The sequence below is a fragment of the Ciconia boyciana genome, chromosome 16 (genome assembly GCF_034638445.1).
Source record: "Ciconia boyciana chromosome 16, ASM3463844v1, whole genome shotgun sequence".
In the NCBI taxonomy this organism is placed as follows: Eukaryota; Metazoa; Chordata; class Aves; order Ciconiiformes; family Ciconiidae; genus Ciconia; species Ciconia boyciana.
Window position 1 is genome coordinate 9,816,968 of NC_132949.1, and position 18,657 is coordinate 9,835,624.

The following is an 18,657-nucleotide window of genomic DNA, read 5'->3' on the forward strand; positions in this document are numbered from 1 at the left end:
CCACTGCCTCCACTGAGCAGCTTTTATTGCCAAGCTCCTTATGCTGGAGAGGAAGGGAAAATCTCAGGGGAAGTATCAAAAAAGGAAGAAGGTGAATGGAAAGGAAGAAGGGATGGGGGCAGCACACGTTTGTAGACTTTAACACATCAAGACCCAGGTGATAAGGAGGGACAAAGCAAAGGTATCATTTCTCACAGGGCAGACCACCATGAGGCACTCAGGGAAGTGAATCCAAACCATGATTAATGCAATTGAACTTTAAATTCATAAAACCTCCAGGTAGATGCTCTCATTCAGTCTTCAACTCCTCAAGCAAATTTTAATGGATTTACTTTAAAGGTACAGTCGTGTGTCTCTGTTTGGAGCAGTGCTCAGAAAGTGCTCCTGCCACCGCTGCAGGTAGCGGTGGCACTGGAGCGTCTGCGTTTGAGAGAGGTGGGTGCTCAGCCATGCTGCGCCCATGATGCCAGCATCGGGGTTTGCTCCTTTTGAAGGCGCAGTTCCAGCAACCTGCATGTTACAGGGCTGGGGTTCCCCCACCCTGCTTGGTTTTTGAGAAGCTAGCCACATGCCTGTTTAAATGGGTATTTGGTGTTCTGTGCATCGTACAAGTCTATATAAAGATAATATATCTTGCATTTTATAATACTACTGTTAAAAGGGTTGAGGGGGGGAGGGGGGGGGGGGGAAGTCAAGCATATCTAGAGTTTGGGAAGGGGACCGAGAAGACTCTTCCCCAGCTGGGGCTGTCTTCTTGGGGTTCAAGACCCCCCAGGGCTGTCTTTTGGCAAAGCCACGAGGAGAGGGAAGAGGCAGAAGCAACTTTATGGCAGATAGTGGTGGTTTTCTAAAAGATAACCCCAATTTTCATTTGCAAACAAGAAGCTGAAACAAAGCAGGAGCCTTGCTCTGCTGTCGCTCCGTGCTTGCCGAGGCTGGCACAGGGGTGCACACGCTTTCCGTCGCCCCACCTCACAGGTTTAAACATTACCACGGGTGGCAGCCAGCAGGAAGCACGGCCAGGTGCAGAGAAAGCTAGGAAGGAAATCACAAGAAAGAAAGTAAACCAAACCCTGCTCGAGGCTCAGTTTGAATTTTATCTCTCTCACACCTTTCCTAGGCTAGCCCAGCAACACCCAAGCCCTTTGCTAAGCAATAAACTGCTTGCTGTGCACAAACACATAGATAAGCAGGGAAGGTGCTGTGAAGGCAGCACAAGCTCACCCCAACCGTAGACATGCCACGGAGCCTGAGACATCAATGGGCAGCCAGGAGGGAATTTAGGACTACTGACACTGTCACCAGCCACAGCAGCAGCCACCATGGTACAGATGCCTGCAGGTACTCAGGTAGACCCTATTTGCAATTCCCTGTCTGCCTCTAGGTTTATGCTGTGATTACGTTCCTGTGGCATGGCATCCAACAGAAGATGTATTTTCTTTGCTACCTGGTTCCCATAGTCACAGCTGGCCACTTCTACCATGCTTTCGGCAAACCAGCCAGGTATCCCCTTATAACCCCAGCCCTGCTGCTGCGCGAGCTGGAAAGGATGAACGCTGCAAGTCCGTGCAGGGATCAGAGGTTCAAACTGCATTGACGGAAAGCAGCCAGAGCAGCCAAAGACCTCCAGGGCCTGGAGAGGCAGGAAAAATGGGGATTCAACTGGTTCTTTCACAAGCTCAGCTATCTGCAGCACTAGTGAGCTGGGAGGAAAGTGCAAAGGGGCAGGACAGTGCAGTGGAGCGGAGCACACCTGAATCAAATTATGTTCAGTGAAGCATTTTCACATGAGGAAATACAGGTCCAAACTCAAACAGTGCAATCAAGTGTTATTCCATTATATTCCCTCTATGCCATTTACCCCCAGGCTGGACCCAGCCAGCAGATGACAGTATCTGAGCCTCTGCTGACTGTTTGCTCCAAGAACCTTTCATTTACACATTTATATGAGCCTTGAGGATGGGGAAGAAAGAAAATGCTGGCTAAAATTCTCCTTTTTCATTTAAAAAAAAAAAAAACAAAACCAAAACCAACCAACCAAACAAAAACCACAACAAACCAAGGAGATGCCCCTCTTTCCAAGGGAGGTACTTGTCCTCTGAATGCTGCTGCCCTGCTCTTTGCCAGTTATTTTTCCTTTTTGCCTCCCTACTCCTCCATCTCCCTTCTCCCAGCTGGGCAGACACAGAGCTGCCCTGCCCCAGACTGCAGCTCCTGGCTGCTCCATATCTGCTGCCAAGCACTATTTTGCTCCTACCTGATTATTTCTTATGAAAACCTTCATTTGTTCAACACAAGGAAACACAGATCCTCCTGAGTTATTACTTTTCCCAAGCCAAAGACCATTCCCAGGAAACACCATTCATCACCACCCAGAAGCGTGTATGACAGTTACAGCAGGGGATTGCTAGAATAGCAGGAGGGCATCTCCCCTCCTGCCCTGAGCCCACGCAGTCCCTTGAGATGATGCCTACACGAGTCTCCCTCTGTCCCATCCCCTCCCACAGAGGAATGTATCTTTAAGGAGAGCCCCTGTTAGGGCTCTACTCTGTGCTGGCTCTCAACCTCTCTGCCTGAAAGCCTCAAACTGCCGGAAATCCCTTGCATATCCTCCCCAGACTTTCTGCTCGCACTTTAACGCTCATGTGCTGAAGTATTAATAGCAGCTAGCAGTGCAGACCGAAAGGCGAGGCAGAAGGACTGGACGCTCACCCTCCCCAGAGAGCGCAGGGAGTCTTAGATAAATGTTAACTCTTCCACGATCCTCCGCTTATGTTTTCCTTCCCGGACTCCTCCCTACCATCAGTCTTGCCCTCTCAACACTCACTTTTCCCCAGCTCACTACTTGAGTCTGCAAAATGGGGGGGTTACTCCATACCTGAAGGTCTGTGGTCATTCTCCACCAAGCTGTTGCTGGGGGAAAGCAGGGTTCCCGATGGTATTGCTGTATTTGCTCTTCTTTTGAACACCAGCCACTTGATCTGCAGCCTCCTGCCTCCCAGACAGGTCACTGCAACAGCTCCTACCTGGCAGAAGGAGCCACCAAGGAGCAAAGTCTTCAAGAGAGTAACCACCTGTGTCTCGTAAGCAGGCAGATTAAAGGAAGGAAGATTGCACCAAGCCCTGCAAACACCTTTGGGAGTTGCCTTTCTTTTTTCTGGGCTTATTAAATAAGGCAGGGCATAGGTTGCATTACACACTGCTCCCCTCCAGTGTCTTCAGACCAGCTTGCCCCAAGGATCCCCAGAGCCACCCCAGCTGCAGCACAGCGAGTCCAGCTCCCTGCACATCACCAGTGCCATAGCCAGCTGAAAAGCTGCACAATTTGTAGGCACATTATACCTGAGCAGCACAGGCTCGTGGGAAGCAATGCTCTGCTCCTGTGTGTTGAAGCAGCTCCTCTGGTGTTGAGGGCAGACCTCACCTGATGACAGACCTGCCGAGATCTTTGTTTCACTTTCTTCAGGAAAGCAGCTCCTAAACACATGGACTTTCAAAATATTGCTGTCTATGGGGCAATCACAGGCAAGGGGCACTCTCTGCATGGATTTTACCATGTTACCATAGTGCAACACAACAGACAGATGCTGCCTTGGTGTGATGCAAGCAGAGGACACCACCATTGCCTTACCTTGCCTTAAGTCCCCATTGCTGAAGAAGGGCCAATCCACTGCAGGAGAGAAAATGCTCCAGAATTGGGCAGCAGACCCTATTTTCCTTTAGCAGCAGAATCATCCAGGCCTGGACACTTCTCTGAACATCACAGCATGCTTTTGACCAGAAATTAAACTACAAAAAATTTAAACTAAGAAGGGACTGCTCCATCAAGTCAGTCAATCAGGAATGCCTCTTGCTACTGGTGCTTTTCTTGGACCTCACTCATTGCTTTCATGGATTCCAAAATTTCAGCAGAGAGACTTCACACTTTGCAGGTCAGCCCTGAACATCTACAGTGTTTTATCCGCTAGCCCAGCTGCGGAGTTGCCTTACAATAACTCATCTCTCTGCAACAAAGGGCATCAAAGGCTGTGCTCCTGTCTCTTTTGCAAGTCCTAGACACAAGATAAATATAGCAAGGAGTAAATCAGTCCTCTCTGCCTAAGGTACAATTAGGGGTTTTGGTAAACACTAGCCACCGCCGGATGCGCCAGTCTTAGAGGCTCAGAGGATGCCTGTGGTGGGCAGCCAGGGCTCAGGAATTTGCCTCTGCCCATGTGAGGAGGGACACCAGACTTTGAGGGGAAGAGGGAAAGTTGAGCAGCCATGAGCTGGTCTGCCAACATGCCCAAGAGCAATTTGCAAACTGACATTTCAGCAACAAAAAGACGAAGAAAATAAACACCATGGAGAGACGCATGTATTCAACCGAGAGAAATGTGACCACACACAGCTGCTTAGGTAACCAGCACTGCATGAGCTAGCACATACAGACCAGGACAAAACACACCAGCCCTCCTTCCTCCTTTCATTTTGTCCATTTTTCCCCTATTCCTAAGGGGAATTGTGCCAGACGCTGCACCCCACACACACTTCCATGGCTATCCCACTCCTCCAGTGCCCATTGACACCTTGGCTGGAAGCCTGTCCTTTCAATCCCCAGCCCCAGGAGGGCTCCTGCCCACCTGCTCCATCAGCTCCTGCACAGGTACCTCGGGTCAGTCATGTCCCAGCACGGCCATGCCCCTCACAGGACACGGGCTGGGGCTGGCAGAGGTGATGACAAACATATTTCTCTCTCCCAGGGCACTGTGCTCTCCTCTAGAGGACTGGGTTTGGTTTTTTCCCCCCCTCTGTCCTTCACAATGACATGAGACAAATGAGATAAAACCATATTCCACTACCATTCCCCTTCCCTGCTCTCTCACCTCCTCTCTGCTGCAGCTGATGTGAGGTTCTCTTGAAAGGGCATTAGGAGCTTACTCAGACACCTGGTCCCACAGCAATAAATGACCTCGCTCAAGGACTACTGCTTGAAGAGTTGCACTCTGCACCTCTACATCTCCTTTCCTCAGGGGAACCCTGTGGACCTCATCAGCACTAATCAACAAACCCATATCACATTCCAGTGAGGAAGATTAACTTAAAACACAGTCAGCAGCTAAAGCCTCTAAACATTAAAGAGCATTAAATCCCTGGTCATTCCTGAACTACTGATTTATATTTCACTGTCTCTAGTTTCCTCACACCAGAGCTCATAGTGCCAGGTGCTGTATGAAGAAAGCACCGAAAGATCTACCTACTCACCTGAGATGTCCAGTAGCCTTTTTGGACTAAAAGGCACTATACATAAGACTGGAGATGAAACCGGGTATTGTAAAGGAACAGGACAACGAGCAAGTGCTCAGCACATCCCCTCAATAGCAAATAGGCCCACGGCACCTATCACTATTCCTTAATTTCTTAGCTGTGCACAGAAGCACCTACGCTCCCTCATTCACTGTAAGTAATGCACATCTCTGCTTGAAGCACATGGGAGCCCCACAGGACTATCCCAGGCAGCTTGGAGTCCACGTGTCTGCGTTATGCAAGCACCATCCTCATGTGTCCATGGAGGAAACCAAGCACCTGAATCGAGAGCAGCCTTTTCACTTTAACTTCTTGTTGCCTGGAGTTGGTATTTCCTGCAGAGCTGTGCTGCTGCAGAAGGGACTCTCCAGGCTGGCTGGTGACCAAGCTTCACCCTTTGCTACTTCGCCCTCATGATGAGAAAGACCAAGAGGACACATGTCAAATGAGGGCTTGTCACTAGGGAGCCTGAGGAGAGCGAACGGTACATGTGCATGGGGACGCTTTTTGGCACGGAGATCCACGCAGCTGGGGTGACCAGTGTGGTGCTTAAAACAAAGGGGAATAGAGGCTGCCCAAAGAAATTCATATGACCTCATCTAGGGACGCATCCAAAGCAATGAGGCTACAACCACAAGTCTCTAGTTAACCCCTCTGCTGCTCCACCAAGGTGAAAGGCACAGTCCATGCTAAAAATATCACACTGCAAAGAGATGTTGTGCATCCCCACAACTTCCAGCTGGACCAGAAGTGCTGCACTCACAGCCTGCATCCCAGTGTGCCAACAGGAAGCTAAGAAAGGATGCAGTAAAGGTTAGGGTAATCTGAAGGTCTGGACAAAGGTTTACAGGAGGGGTTCCCAAATTCAGTTCTCAGATACCACGATTACGCGTAGAGGGCTGTGCTGTGGGGGTACCCGTGTCTGAGCTGCAGGAGATGTGTGACAGTTCTGGCAGCACTTCCCTGGGGAAAAAAAAACCTCAAAAACCTAATGGTTCTTATAGCACTCTGAATTAGCTTACGTAACAGTAATCATGTACGCTCGACTAGGGAGCCCATGGCTTTTGACATTTCTTTTGTTTATTTCCACTATTCTGGTTAACCTGCAGCCTCACATAAACCAATTTATAAAGTTGTTCTCTTACAGACTGCAGGCATAAAGAGAGGAGATGGTCCTCAGGGCAAGGTACTAATCAAGAGATGGAAACAGGAAGATCTATTGCCTTATCTACCTTTAACTCACTGCATGAATTTGGAGCATCCCAAGTCAGTGAACCCTGCTGAAATCCTGTTGAAGCAATGATGCCAATTTAAGCTATGCCCACAGCTATGTGTGTTCAGCTCTTCCACCCACCTGGCCACACATCTTTCCATTTCAGTGCCCATGCGGAAGGATCCCCAGATTCACAGGCAATGCAAAAGGTGCAGCTTTCAGCTTCTCTGCTGCTCTATTTCCCCCAACTATGAAATGGGAACATCAGTAACTATATTAAAGGAAAAATGCAAGGCTTAAGCAGGGAAAAGCAACATAAGACAAGAACTATCTGTGCACGTCTTGTTGACATTTTCATGTAAGACTATATTCTCTCCACTTTTATTAATCCCAGCTCCTGCAGAGACCTTCTGGGTGCCCTGGGCAGCATGGCAGTGCAGTGCCATTGTGGTCAATGGGATCCTAGAGCTCACGCCCCAAGCAAAAGCTCACAGGCTCACACCACAACTGGCAACTTTGAATCATCTCACTCGTCCTGTATCTCCAGCTCACACTTGTCCACCCGCTGTGGCTTCTGGCCCCTCTGTCTACCACCATCAACCTAAAGGGTGGACAAGGGGCTCAAGCTGGTGCAAGCAACATGCCTGGGATGGGGGTCCCTCCGCTTTATACCCAAGATAGGTATTTAGACAGTACGAGACAAACTGCCCTGACAAAGGTTTCATGACATCAGTGAGAGCCCCTTTCTAATGCAACCCAGATAGCTGGCCTTGAGCTTCATGCCTCCCTAAATTACGCCCTATGCTTCCAAAAAGCACCAAGACAAGTTGTGGTTGATCCTGAGCCAACTGCTGATGATGCAGAAGTGGGGCCGCTAGCGCCCTGTCTTTTTTGGATGGAAAAGCTGTGCCTGCCCTGGACTGCAGCTGGCCCTGGCAGCCTGCCCCTGTTCCACTCGGGCCAGCTCCAGGCAGCCATGCAGCCAGACAAAGGCTGAAACAGGAAAGCTGAGGCACCTGCTCCCCTCCCACCCCTTTGGGACCTCTCATGAACAAAGCACCTGACCCACAAATAGCACCAGTGCAGGAGCAGTTCTGCTGCCACACAGCCGAAAGGCATCCTCCTCCCTGCATCCACCTACACAGAAAAAACATGCTGTTTTAGCTAAATCAGTAAACTCTACCTTTTTCTGGACCTTCCTACATTACCCCCACCAGGGAAGTTCCTTCCTCCTAGCAAAAACTGAATTGTAGCCTGGAAACAAATCAAAGTACAGAGCACAGCTGGCTGCCCAAGAGGAATACGATGCCGATTTCTTCCAGTCCAACTGCTCTGGGGCTATTTTCTGGCCAGCTCGGGAACACATCACTGCTCTGGATGGCAAGTGTCAGCACATATTTCTTTCTTTCAAATTCATCAGGTACGGTTGCACGAAAATGAAGTGGGAATAACTTCCCTAACACACCGTTCTTAACTCTGCAAAAATATTGCCCTAAGCTACCCACATCAGGCAACAGTGGCATTTTAGGGGCCACAATTCTGAACTTTGATGGAGCCTTTTACAAAGGGCTTCCTCCTTTCCTCTCCTCTCTCTCTCTGCCCATTCCCAGGTGCATGTTGAACACAGCCTCTAAACCACTCACAAAACTCAACCTTATGGGCAGGGTCCCATGTCCTGATTGAGGGGGGACAGTACCAAGCCCCAGACATCTTCCTTGTCCTAGTCCTCAAGCCAAGGCCCTCCCAGCTCCCGCTATCAGGCTGCACCCCAGGACAGTGCTGTTGTCCATGGTGAGTCACAGCCCCAAGCCAGCCCATTGCAGGGGGCGAGGACCGATACGACTAGCAATGCTGTGGAAAGAGGGAGCCAGCGTTGAGCCCAGCTCCGCGTCTTCTACTGAATGGGCCCTGGTTAGGTTTAGGTCAGCACCTCCAGGGTGCTGGACAACAGAAGTTGTTTCCTGTACCAATAATTGTGGCATCTCTTCATATAGCCAGAGCCCCATTACAACTGTGAGACGCTTGAACACTGTCTTAACCTGGCATCTCCCCCTTCCCAGGGCATTCTTCGGGTATGCATGATACTAACTCTACTTTTGCAGCCAAAGAAAAACAGAGACAAAGCATAGGATTCACATATCCCAAAAGGTAGCTACCTAAAGAAATTATGGTCCCCTATAATCCTACAGAGATATGAGTTCCTCCAAGCAGCTTATTCTTCCCACCCTAAAGTAAGTGCTCTCAGACACTTTCTGATAGCGTCCAGCTCTCTCCATTGACCAGCCCAGATGACTCCCACCTCACTGGCTTACCTGGGACTATGCAGCAGGCCTGTATGAAACAAAAACTGAAGCTCCAAAGCCCCAGAACTGCTGCTCACTGAGCAATGCTGGATGCCAATGTCATACAACCACTTTCAAAGGAACAAGAAAAATTGAAAGGAGTCACAGACTAAGGTTTCCAAAAAAGGTCAACATCAGATCTCCAGGTTCCTACTGTCGTTGCATGCCCCAAGGCGATACGTGGTATGTGGATGACTGCATAGCTGTCTAGATCCCAAGAGTTGGTGGCTGTGGAAATGCATGTCATCCCTTTCTTTGTTTAGGGTGGCAAAGAGCCCAAAGCAACCCCCTTCTGTGATGCTTCACTTACAACCACTGCTCAGTCATCCCAACCCCAATTTATCTTTTACAGGAATAAAAGCTTCTGGGTGCAAGGCCAGATGTGCAGTGGGGAAATTTGGACCTGAAACAAGGGGAAATTGAGCTGCAGTTACATGGAGTCATAAATATTTACTGCAATGTAAACTGGAGCACTGAGCTGCTCGTTTGATTTTAACTTGAAAAAATATTAAAATTTAAAAGGTCTCTCACCAGAAAAGTGGAAAAGTATCTAATTAGAGTCTAAAGAAAACAAGCTTGAACAAACGCGCTGTGTCTTTCAATTTAGATTCTCTACACTTCAGTTACCTTTGAAGCTGTACCAATTCCCCCTTCTGTCCTCGGACATATATATATGAAAACATGTGGTGCCAGGGCTGAGACTGCAACCTTGTTTTTGCACATACAGAAGATAAACATGCACAAGATAAACATGCACTTCAGTTCAAAACTACCAGCTTTCTGTGCTGGTGGCCGAATTTTGAAGCATCAGCTTTAAAATGCAGCTCAGTTCTTCCGGACTGAACGATCACTGCTGCGACGCTTTAGCACCCAGACCAATACCGCAACTCCATGCTAAATTATCACCCAACGCAGTTTTCCTGCCATTTGACATTAGTTTGAGGCGCAGTGGCCTACTCTGACCATATTTACATCCTCCCACTGATCCAACACTACATTAGGGTTGGGGATGGTAACAGTGCACAGCTATGAAGCTCCAGATGTGAAACAGCAAGTGTCCCAGCAGCAGGACAGCATCACAGCATGCCATGTCCTCTCTGACCCTTGTCTGTACCATAAAATGAATACCTGTCCCTGTGCTTATCACTAACATTTGCTGAGGGCCAGGCAGGCAGTGTCACAGCTCCCAGGGCATTTAGGCACACGCTTAACTGGATGTCTGTGACTAATCCCCATTCCATATGTGCTGATGCCTTGATACAGAAAACACTGAAGTCACCGCTCCAGGAAGGCATCCCAAGGGTGGCTTTCTCCTCCCACCCACACAGAGGGAAAAGCTGAAAATGTCTGTTTTGATAAGTACATCTGGGAGCTGAGACAGGATATGAGGGCTGAGAAGATGAACTGAAATAGCAAATTGAGCCCAGAGGGAGGAACTGTGAGTGACAGACACGCCAAAGGGACAGGAGCAGACGAAAGCCCTGAACCAAGCATGGCCAGAGCAGGGTGTCGAGGCGAGTGGGGTTCTTGGGAGGACAGGCTGATTGCAGCAAGCAGCAGAGACAACTGTCAGTATCCCAGAGAAAACAACGTGGCAATGGCAAGGAGAGGTCATACATCTCAGAGAAGCAATCGTGAAGGAAGATTTCAATTGCAGCAAAGCACCTGCTAAGAAAGATGAACATCCATGATGTACAAGAGACCCCAGTTCTGGAGATGGACACTTCCCACAGGGGTTTGGACCTTTAGAGCAGCACAGGTCCATCAGGGCTGGCGGGGCAGGCAGAGCCAGCAAAAGGGGCCATCAAAAGGAAAAGCCCAGAAACAGGCTGTCTCAGCTTCCTTTTGGGTATTTTGGATGACAAGACTGAAATTTTCTACTCTCGGGGGTAATTTGGGTCAGGTGAATGCAGGTAAGCACCAGGGACTTGTCCCTGCCTCTGGACAGTCCCAACCAGTGTCATGCACACTCAAGCAGAGCGCAAGGGCTAGGGTACTCACAAGCACCAAGACTTCTGCTACTGCTTTGCTGAGGCTGGAAAACACCTTTTTCAAGAAAGAAACCCTCCCACCTGCTTCCTTCTGAATCAGAAACAGCTTCAGAAACATTAAACTGCAATTAGGAGTGTAAATTTAGTCAAAAGCACATATAATCCATAAATCTCCACATCCAATAAAAAGATAATAGCTAAGGAGAGTATGAAAGAGCTGCTAATTACTAAAGCTGTATTTCAACCTCAGGCCATTGCTGCTTTCTGTTGCCTTGTGTTAGACCCCTTGAATTGAGATGGGGCTAATTATTCTCTCTGGGTCCATTACTCAGTAAGTAATCTTTTATTTTATATTGCTCTCTCTTGTCATATTTGTTTTTTAAAAATATATACTGCTCTCTTTTTTATATATACTGCTTGCTCACTGCAGCATAGAGAGCTCTGCAATTATTAGCAGCCAGCTTTGCCTTCCCAACCATGGCCACTGGACAGCAGGCAGGATACATGATTTCTGAGAGTTACCGCTTGCATTCTCTCTTTTTTTTTTTAAATTTTTTTTATTGGATGAGGAAGTTTCAACGAGAGAAATGCATGCAACTTACTTGGACTTGTCTGGTCACTGAGTCTCCGAAGCCTCCCGCTGGAGGTCCGGGTGATTCCTAAAGCAAGAAGAAGGTTTGAATGGGCCAAGAGAGTTCATGTGAATACAGTATATGTGGAGCAATCTCCCCGCTATGACTCTACATCTGGTGAGGCACATTTCTGTTGGGAATCTGCTATGCACCATCATCTCTGCAATTGAGGAAATGTTATATGTTATTTTAAACAGAAAAACACCTGCGGAGAGAACTGCACCCTTCCCTGGAGATGTCAAACATTATTATTCAGACATCTCAAACCCATGCATGTATTTAGGGTTTCCAGAACCACGAGAGAGAACTTTTGAAATCATGAAGTAGGACATGCACCTTCACCTCTTGCTCCAAGATATTTTATCCTAGAAACAAGTGCAGCACTTCCAGAGACAGGTTTCCTTGCCGAGAGAGGAAAGCACAGGAATTTAAGGACCAGCACATGCCCTGCACTGGCAGAGAGCTCAACAAAGAGGTTCCTGCAAAGAAATCGCTTCCCAGATGTCCTTGGCCTCTCCAGCCAGCTCAGCCGCAAGGACAGCAGTGGCTCCTGTGTTCAGCATTACAGGAAAGCAAGAGGTGACTACTTTCTGGCTAGACTGCACCCAGCATCCTTGGAACGTGTCATATACGAGAACCCTGTCATGGGGTTAGACAGGCTGAAACACAGGATACATCATGTGTTCTAGGCAGATGCTAAGCCAGGACACAGTGATCCAGATGTTGGGCTAATTCTGCTCCATTTTTTAAATGAAAAAGTATTCATCATTCTCATTGGGGTAGCACACTGCTAATTTACATGCACTGTGCTGGAGAAAGATATATAGGCATCTTAACCCACCCTACATCACACATTACTTTGAAAGACAAAACCCAGACAAAACCTGTCTCCTCCAGTCCCATACCCATTTCAAAAAGTAATCGGTAACTCCCAGATGCCTGCCTGCTTCCCAGACTCCACACAAGCCAGCAGGGCCTGCTGGCTACAGCAACATTTCTAATCCATCAGCAACTTGTTTAACTTCTCTGCTGCCCCAGCTGCCTATTTGTAAAGTGGTGATTGCCGTAACACTAATTTCCCACGTATGCTGAAAAACTCAGCAAGAACCAGAATTAACCTTAACAAGCCTTTGGTTAAAACCTAGCCACACACAGAAATCGTATGTTGATTAGTGCCTCAGTTTCTCTTTTCTTAGCACAACAAAAGTGAACACAATAAATGCAGTGATCCACCTTGTGTGGGACGCTATAACTCCAAAACTACTCCAAACGCTACGATGTCCTGACATGGGGATTCCCAGAAAGTCTGGCAGCTCCTCAGTCTCTGGTGGGTCCTGCTGGAGGAACAATAGCTCCAGGGTGGTGTCCATCATCTTGGATGCCAGGTGCTGGAGATGCTGGGCTCCAGAACAGAGCCATGGAGGCTCCTCAGCTCAACACAAACCCTGCCCAACACACCAGTATTTTGAATTGGGATTTCTACCCTGCAAGCAGGTAAGAGACTCCCAGATTTCTGGGGTGATGTTGCTTAATTACAAGTGATAGTCTTTAAACAAGTATCTTCATTTCTCACTATCTACCAGATCTGTTGGACAATAAGCAAAAGGGTTAAACCAGCACCAACTTAAGCTGCAGAACATCCCCAAACTGTGATTTGTAACATAGCTGCAACCTTACAAACTCTGTCAGCTGGAGCAGTGCATCCTAAAAAAAAAAAAAAAAAAAAAAATATATAAAAGGCAGGAAAACTTTCATGCTAATGAGCCCTGGGATGGAGGGAGGGAAGGGAAAAGAGCTGCCTGGCAACTCGACATGGAAAAAGTGTCTCACACGCAGAAGCCTCTGCTTACAAATATGCGTATGTGTGTGCATTTTCTCTCTCCCTTTCCTTTTCTAATATAAAAAGCCTCTGTGCCTACAACGTTATGTGGCTGAACCACAGGGCCAGTCCCAGGGAAACAGCAGAGCTGCCCTGCCGCGGCAGCACAGGGAGAGCTCCCAGCCAGCACCACCCGGAGCTGTCCCCCCGCTCAGCTCTGCCCCCCAAAGAGCACTGCCAGCCAAAGGGCCAAAAATAAAGCCGGGACTGTCCACCCGCACGCATGAACACCCAGCCTGGCTTCTCGAGAGCTTTATCTACATTGCAACAGGGCAGTCCGCTGCTACACACATCACACTGCCTGCAGCTTCCAGTACTGACAGCAAGAGAAGGGCTGAAGTTTCTAGCAGCTCGTGCACTATAACCAGCATTATAAATTTTAAACACATTATTTTTTTCTATTAAACCCAGTCCTTGTTTTTTTTCTTAATTATTTTCTCCTCTCTAAGTGTCTACTGCTTCTTTGGACACTAGCAAGAATGAAAAGGCATATTTCCTCTGCTCAACAGCGTTTTAAATAGCACTTCTTCAGACAAGCTGCAAGAGCACTCGAGTCCTGGCTTGGCTCCTTGCAGAAAATGAACACCTCTGCTTTGTCCTCGTGCAGGCAAGGTGCAGTGTTGAAATCTGGCTTTCATAATTGCTCAAAAAAACAGAGAAAAATGAACCTTATGGGTGGCATGCTGAAGAACGCAGATATGCGCCCATGCTGAGCTAGTTAAATACATCCTTTTATGTTCAAAGACCTCATTCAGTCTGCGGCAAAGCAGGACGGAAGCAGAGCGAGGAGCTTACAAGCTTGGACAGGATTGCACATAGGAAGTAGGCTTTATTCCCTTCAGCAATGACTCCAGTGGAAAAAACACACATAGGACTCGGAGCATCCAATGCGGGACAGCTGTCGGAGCATCCATGCCCTGGGCTGAGCCTGTACTTTTTATGCAAACATTTCTGAGAATTTGCTTATCTGCCCTGTCTCACAGGTTTTCTCTGGGGATCTGTAATTGCTATTCACACCCTTTTTAAATAGGTAAACCCAAAGGTGGACAAGATGAATTTATTTGCTTTGTATTGGAGACAGCATTAGAAGGAAGTTTTTCTGACAGCTGTTGCTTCAACCCCTCTTAACAACATTAATAATACATAATAATGCTGTTAATCCCCTTTCAACAAAAAGCTTAATAAGGAGCAAACAAGTAATTTGCACAGGCTGTCCAACACCTTAACAGCTAATCTGGAAAGAGGAGGGAGCACTACGGAGTCCAAGCCAAGCTTGCTATCCATGATGCCCCACTGTCCCTCCACTGAGGGAGGATCCAGACACAGTCCTGGAAAGCAGATAAACAGCAGGGAAAGCTGGCAGCCTGGCAAGACAGAAGAGAAGATCTGTCAAAAAAAAAAAAAAAAAAAGAGAGAGAGAAAGCAACAGCTAAAAATATGCTCCTCTGAACACACTGCCAGGAAGCCAGCAATGTGGGCAGGACTGGAGAGCATCGGCGTGCTGAGCACGTTCTGGGGTTACCTCTATTTATAGCGTGGAAGCAGCAGGCTGAGCCCCGGGTTTGGGCTGTGAAATGAAAAATCAAAGGTTTCCACCCTAGACACAGTGTCTATGAGTCTTCCCTCTTAACACAGTTCAAATGCCCTCAAGTCATGCTATAAATTTATTGTAGTGCACTGGACTAAGAAACATAATGAAATATGCTTTATTTAGCTGAAATTAGGAATGCTTCCCCACATCCCCGGCAGAATGACTTCAAAATGGAAGAGTCCAACAGTTAAAATCGGTCAATCCAAGAACAGTTCATTCAATCCAGCGGATGTGCTGCAGCAAGACAAAGTTATGACATTCACAGAGCTTAGCCTCACCTTGGCTCACTGGCTGAGCAATATTTTTTCACGTTTTATAATCAACGACTAATTCTCTCCAGATCCACAGGCTGGGACCATATGGCACAGCAGAAAGGCAGCAGCACCAAAGGCACACGGGGCTTGACTGGGGTCTCCTTCCCAACTGCTGAAGCCAAGAACCGCTCCAACTGGGTTGTGTCAGGGCAAGTGAGATCCCAGCCAGGCTCATGTCTAAACCACTCCCTCCAGATAATATTGGGCCAAACGTTCTACTATTTTGTGCTTCTTGCAGCTGCTGATATAACACACCATGGATGTAAAGCATTCCAGTATTGAAACAGGAGCATTTTCTAGACACTCACCCCAATGTAGAGGATGCAGACATGGTGCAGGGCAGCACGGAAACTGAATCCAGCCTGTCTAGAGAAACTGTCCTTGCTACCGTGTGACTTTTCTAGCTGACTTCACTGAATCTGAACCTAGTGCTAATAAGGGGACCACCAGAGATGTTCACCTCCAATACAGTCAACATGTACGTTCTCCAAAACAGAGTTTTTGCATGATACACCCCAAACTTTTTTATGGATGTCTATAATAGTAACCAGACAGGCCACTTGAGATTTATTTTCTCCTCACAGTAAGTGATCCATGCCACTACACTCATACCATGTAAAAATCAAAAGAACAAATTAGTAATTTCCATTATCAAGAGAAACCATGGGGTGCGGACAAACAATGGAGGATGTAACCCAGGAACTTGCTCTCTCTACACAGCCCAGTAAAAACAAAAAACAAACAAACAAAAGAACCCAAACCAAACAAAGGTCATGTCGGAAAGGGATGGGCCAAAATCAGCAGGAGACATCCCACACTGTGCTGGAGTCAGCAAAGCGGCACCAGGTCATCCGAGCAGCCAGCGTGACCCTTGCTTCTGTCAAATGTATTTACTAGTGAGTCTGAGATCAGACAATTCAGCTTCCTTCTTCACCCAGCATAAACATGGCATGGTGTCCAGACAGCACTGGAGACGTATCTCCATCCAAGACCAGTTTCCTCCTATGGACATTTCCCCACTCCCTGCTCCCCAGAGCTCTCTCCTGAAGTGTACAGGTCTAAGCCAGGTCATGGAGCCATCCTGAGACTCCATCAACTTTGGCAGTGGGGTGGTGGGAGACCCCCCCCAGCAGAACAACAGTTCAGAGGTGTCTACAGCACCCACACAACACTGGCATTTTAGAGTTGTCTCCCTCCAGGGCAGGATCTGCAACAGCCTGTGCACTGCAGAGGCACCCAGCCTTACCTCGTCCAATCCATCCTGCCCATTGCTACCTCCTCAGGCCATCCCTGCTGTTGGCTAGGGAGGATATAAGATGACAGCAAGGATGTCACCTCATTTGCCCTGCAGCAGATGCAGAGCTGGCACAGGTATCAGTGCAGACTGCTGGGACAGAGTTTTCCACTCCCTTTTAGGATGTGCATATCCATTGCAACACTCTTAGGAGCATCTGTTCAGGACCATATAGGGTGTGAAATCTATCTCATTTTATCTATTTCACAGGTACTATCCAGACAGTCTGGAAGAGAATTGCCTTCACTGGCAGCTGTATTTCATCCTGCTCCACAGACAAGCTCCTGAGATAAAATGTCTGGAGAAGACTTCATCAGTAACGAGGCCTGGAGCTGTTAACAGAGGGAGGATAACCCAACACATAGTTTGATCCACACCACATAACCACCGCCTCAGTGGCTTCTCCAACATACCAGACCAGCTGCTGGGGACTGAGCTGCAAAGTTTTAATGCTGACATAGGACATCCCCTTCAGAAGTACAACCCTGCACATGGAGCTGTGGGTGTCACTGGAGACAGCTGGGGACAGAGAGGCTCTGCAGGAGCTGAGGACTGTAAGGGAGAGACATCTGTATGCAGAGTAGCAAAGGAAGAAGGGTCTCTATTGCTTCAAGCCCAACTCCAACAAACCACACAATTACAACTGCACTTCTATTAACTTGAAATCCACTTGCAACATTAACCTCAAAAGGAATATGTTTTAAAAAAGGCAAAAAATTCATGTTCATTTCCAGCACTAATCAGAAACATGCACTGAAGAACAAAAGACACTTTTCCAGATTCTGTGTAATAGACACTCTTCACAAAGAAGCTGAGCACAGCTAGGAAAAAAACCTTCAACTCATGTGCATGGTTTCATTCTGGACCAAATCTCCAGCAGCAAACTGAGCTTTCACTGGGATGGAGGGATGCTGATGGAATGGAGGGATGCTGTTCCCAAGGGGCACTGAGTACAGACACAGGAATGGACCACTACCATCTCCAACACAGCTACCACCACAGGGGTACACCAACAAGCTGTATGTGTCTAGGTCAAAGGCTAATCATAGACCATACAGTCTAAAACACCACCAACCATCTCACTTATGTGGGAGCTGGATATCATCAGGCTGGGGCCAGACAACACTGCTAATCAGCACAGCACCATTAACACAAGTGGAGCCATGCGTTCACACACAGAAAGAACCTGGCCCGAGGCTGGATTACAGCTAACCCTCAAGGAAACCACAGGAAAATTGGCATTAGCAAGATGCATATATTCCTACCACAATGTTATACTTCAGGCAGGTGCCAAACACATTCTAACACTAAAAAAATGCTCCAAAAGCTTGTGCTAATGATAAGAGGCAGAAAGAATTAAGCCTCAATTTTTCCAACGTTAGAAAGGCTTCCCCAAGCCCAGCAGTGGCCTGCCCAGAGCTGCTGGCCACAGCAAAGGACCAGTCTTGCACATGGTGGTAGAAGATGACAGGGGACCCAGCACTTTAACCTTGGCTCAAGTTCAGGCTTTGATTCAAGATTTTAACTCAAATTAAACTGTGGTAATTTTCAGGAAATCAACTGATGCATCCATAGAGCTCAAGGACAGAAGATTGCCTTGACTGACCTGCAAAACCCACACCACACATTTTTATCCAGTCATCATGAATTCAAGCTCGTGCTTGAACAAAGTCTTGGCTTTTCCGAGACGTTCAATCTCAATGTCAAGATTTAAATGTTGGAGTGACCCCAAGTGCTTTGGCAAGTTGCTCAATAGTTAAAATGGCCTTCAAACAGCTCTGAGACCATGCCTCTTCCCCATGCATTTATGCTGAGGTGAGCAAACTCAATCCTCAGATATTCACTTGACAGAAATAACAAGATCATTTCACCACTGTTTGTGACGGTCTGTTCTTTACTGCCCACAAATTCCTCACAGCTGATAGTCAGAGATATGCTGGACAATCATGAAAGCACAAAAAAAATTAGCACAAGCAGTTTTTCATATGAAAAAGCACGTTAGTCATCATCTGTGATCCTTCTGGTTAGAGTGTTTCAGTAATCTGGCCGGGCAGCAGACAGGATGCCACGTCACCACACTGACACATCAGATGACTTGTACAAATGCATATTTAT

General features: G+C 47.6%; 1 protein-coding gene across 3 annotated transcripts in view; it reads right to left on the reverse strand.

Annotated features, from left to right (window-relative positions):
• Window positions 1-18,657, reverse strand: part of SEPTIN9 (septin 9) — a 147,359-nt gene that overhangs the window by 108,946 nt on the left and 19,756 nt on the right. For 2 of the 3 annotated variants that reach the window (XM_072880670.1, XM_072880671.1), the window contains exon 2: window positions 11,435-11,491. The exons of the other annotated variant lie outside the window; for it this stretch is intronic. In XM_072880670.1, the coding sequence (XP_072736771.1) occupies window positions 11,435-11,491 (57 nt within the window). The remainder of the gene's footprint in view (window positions 1-11,434; window positions 11,492-18,657) is intronic. 3 annotated transcript variants of the gene reach the window in all.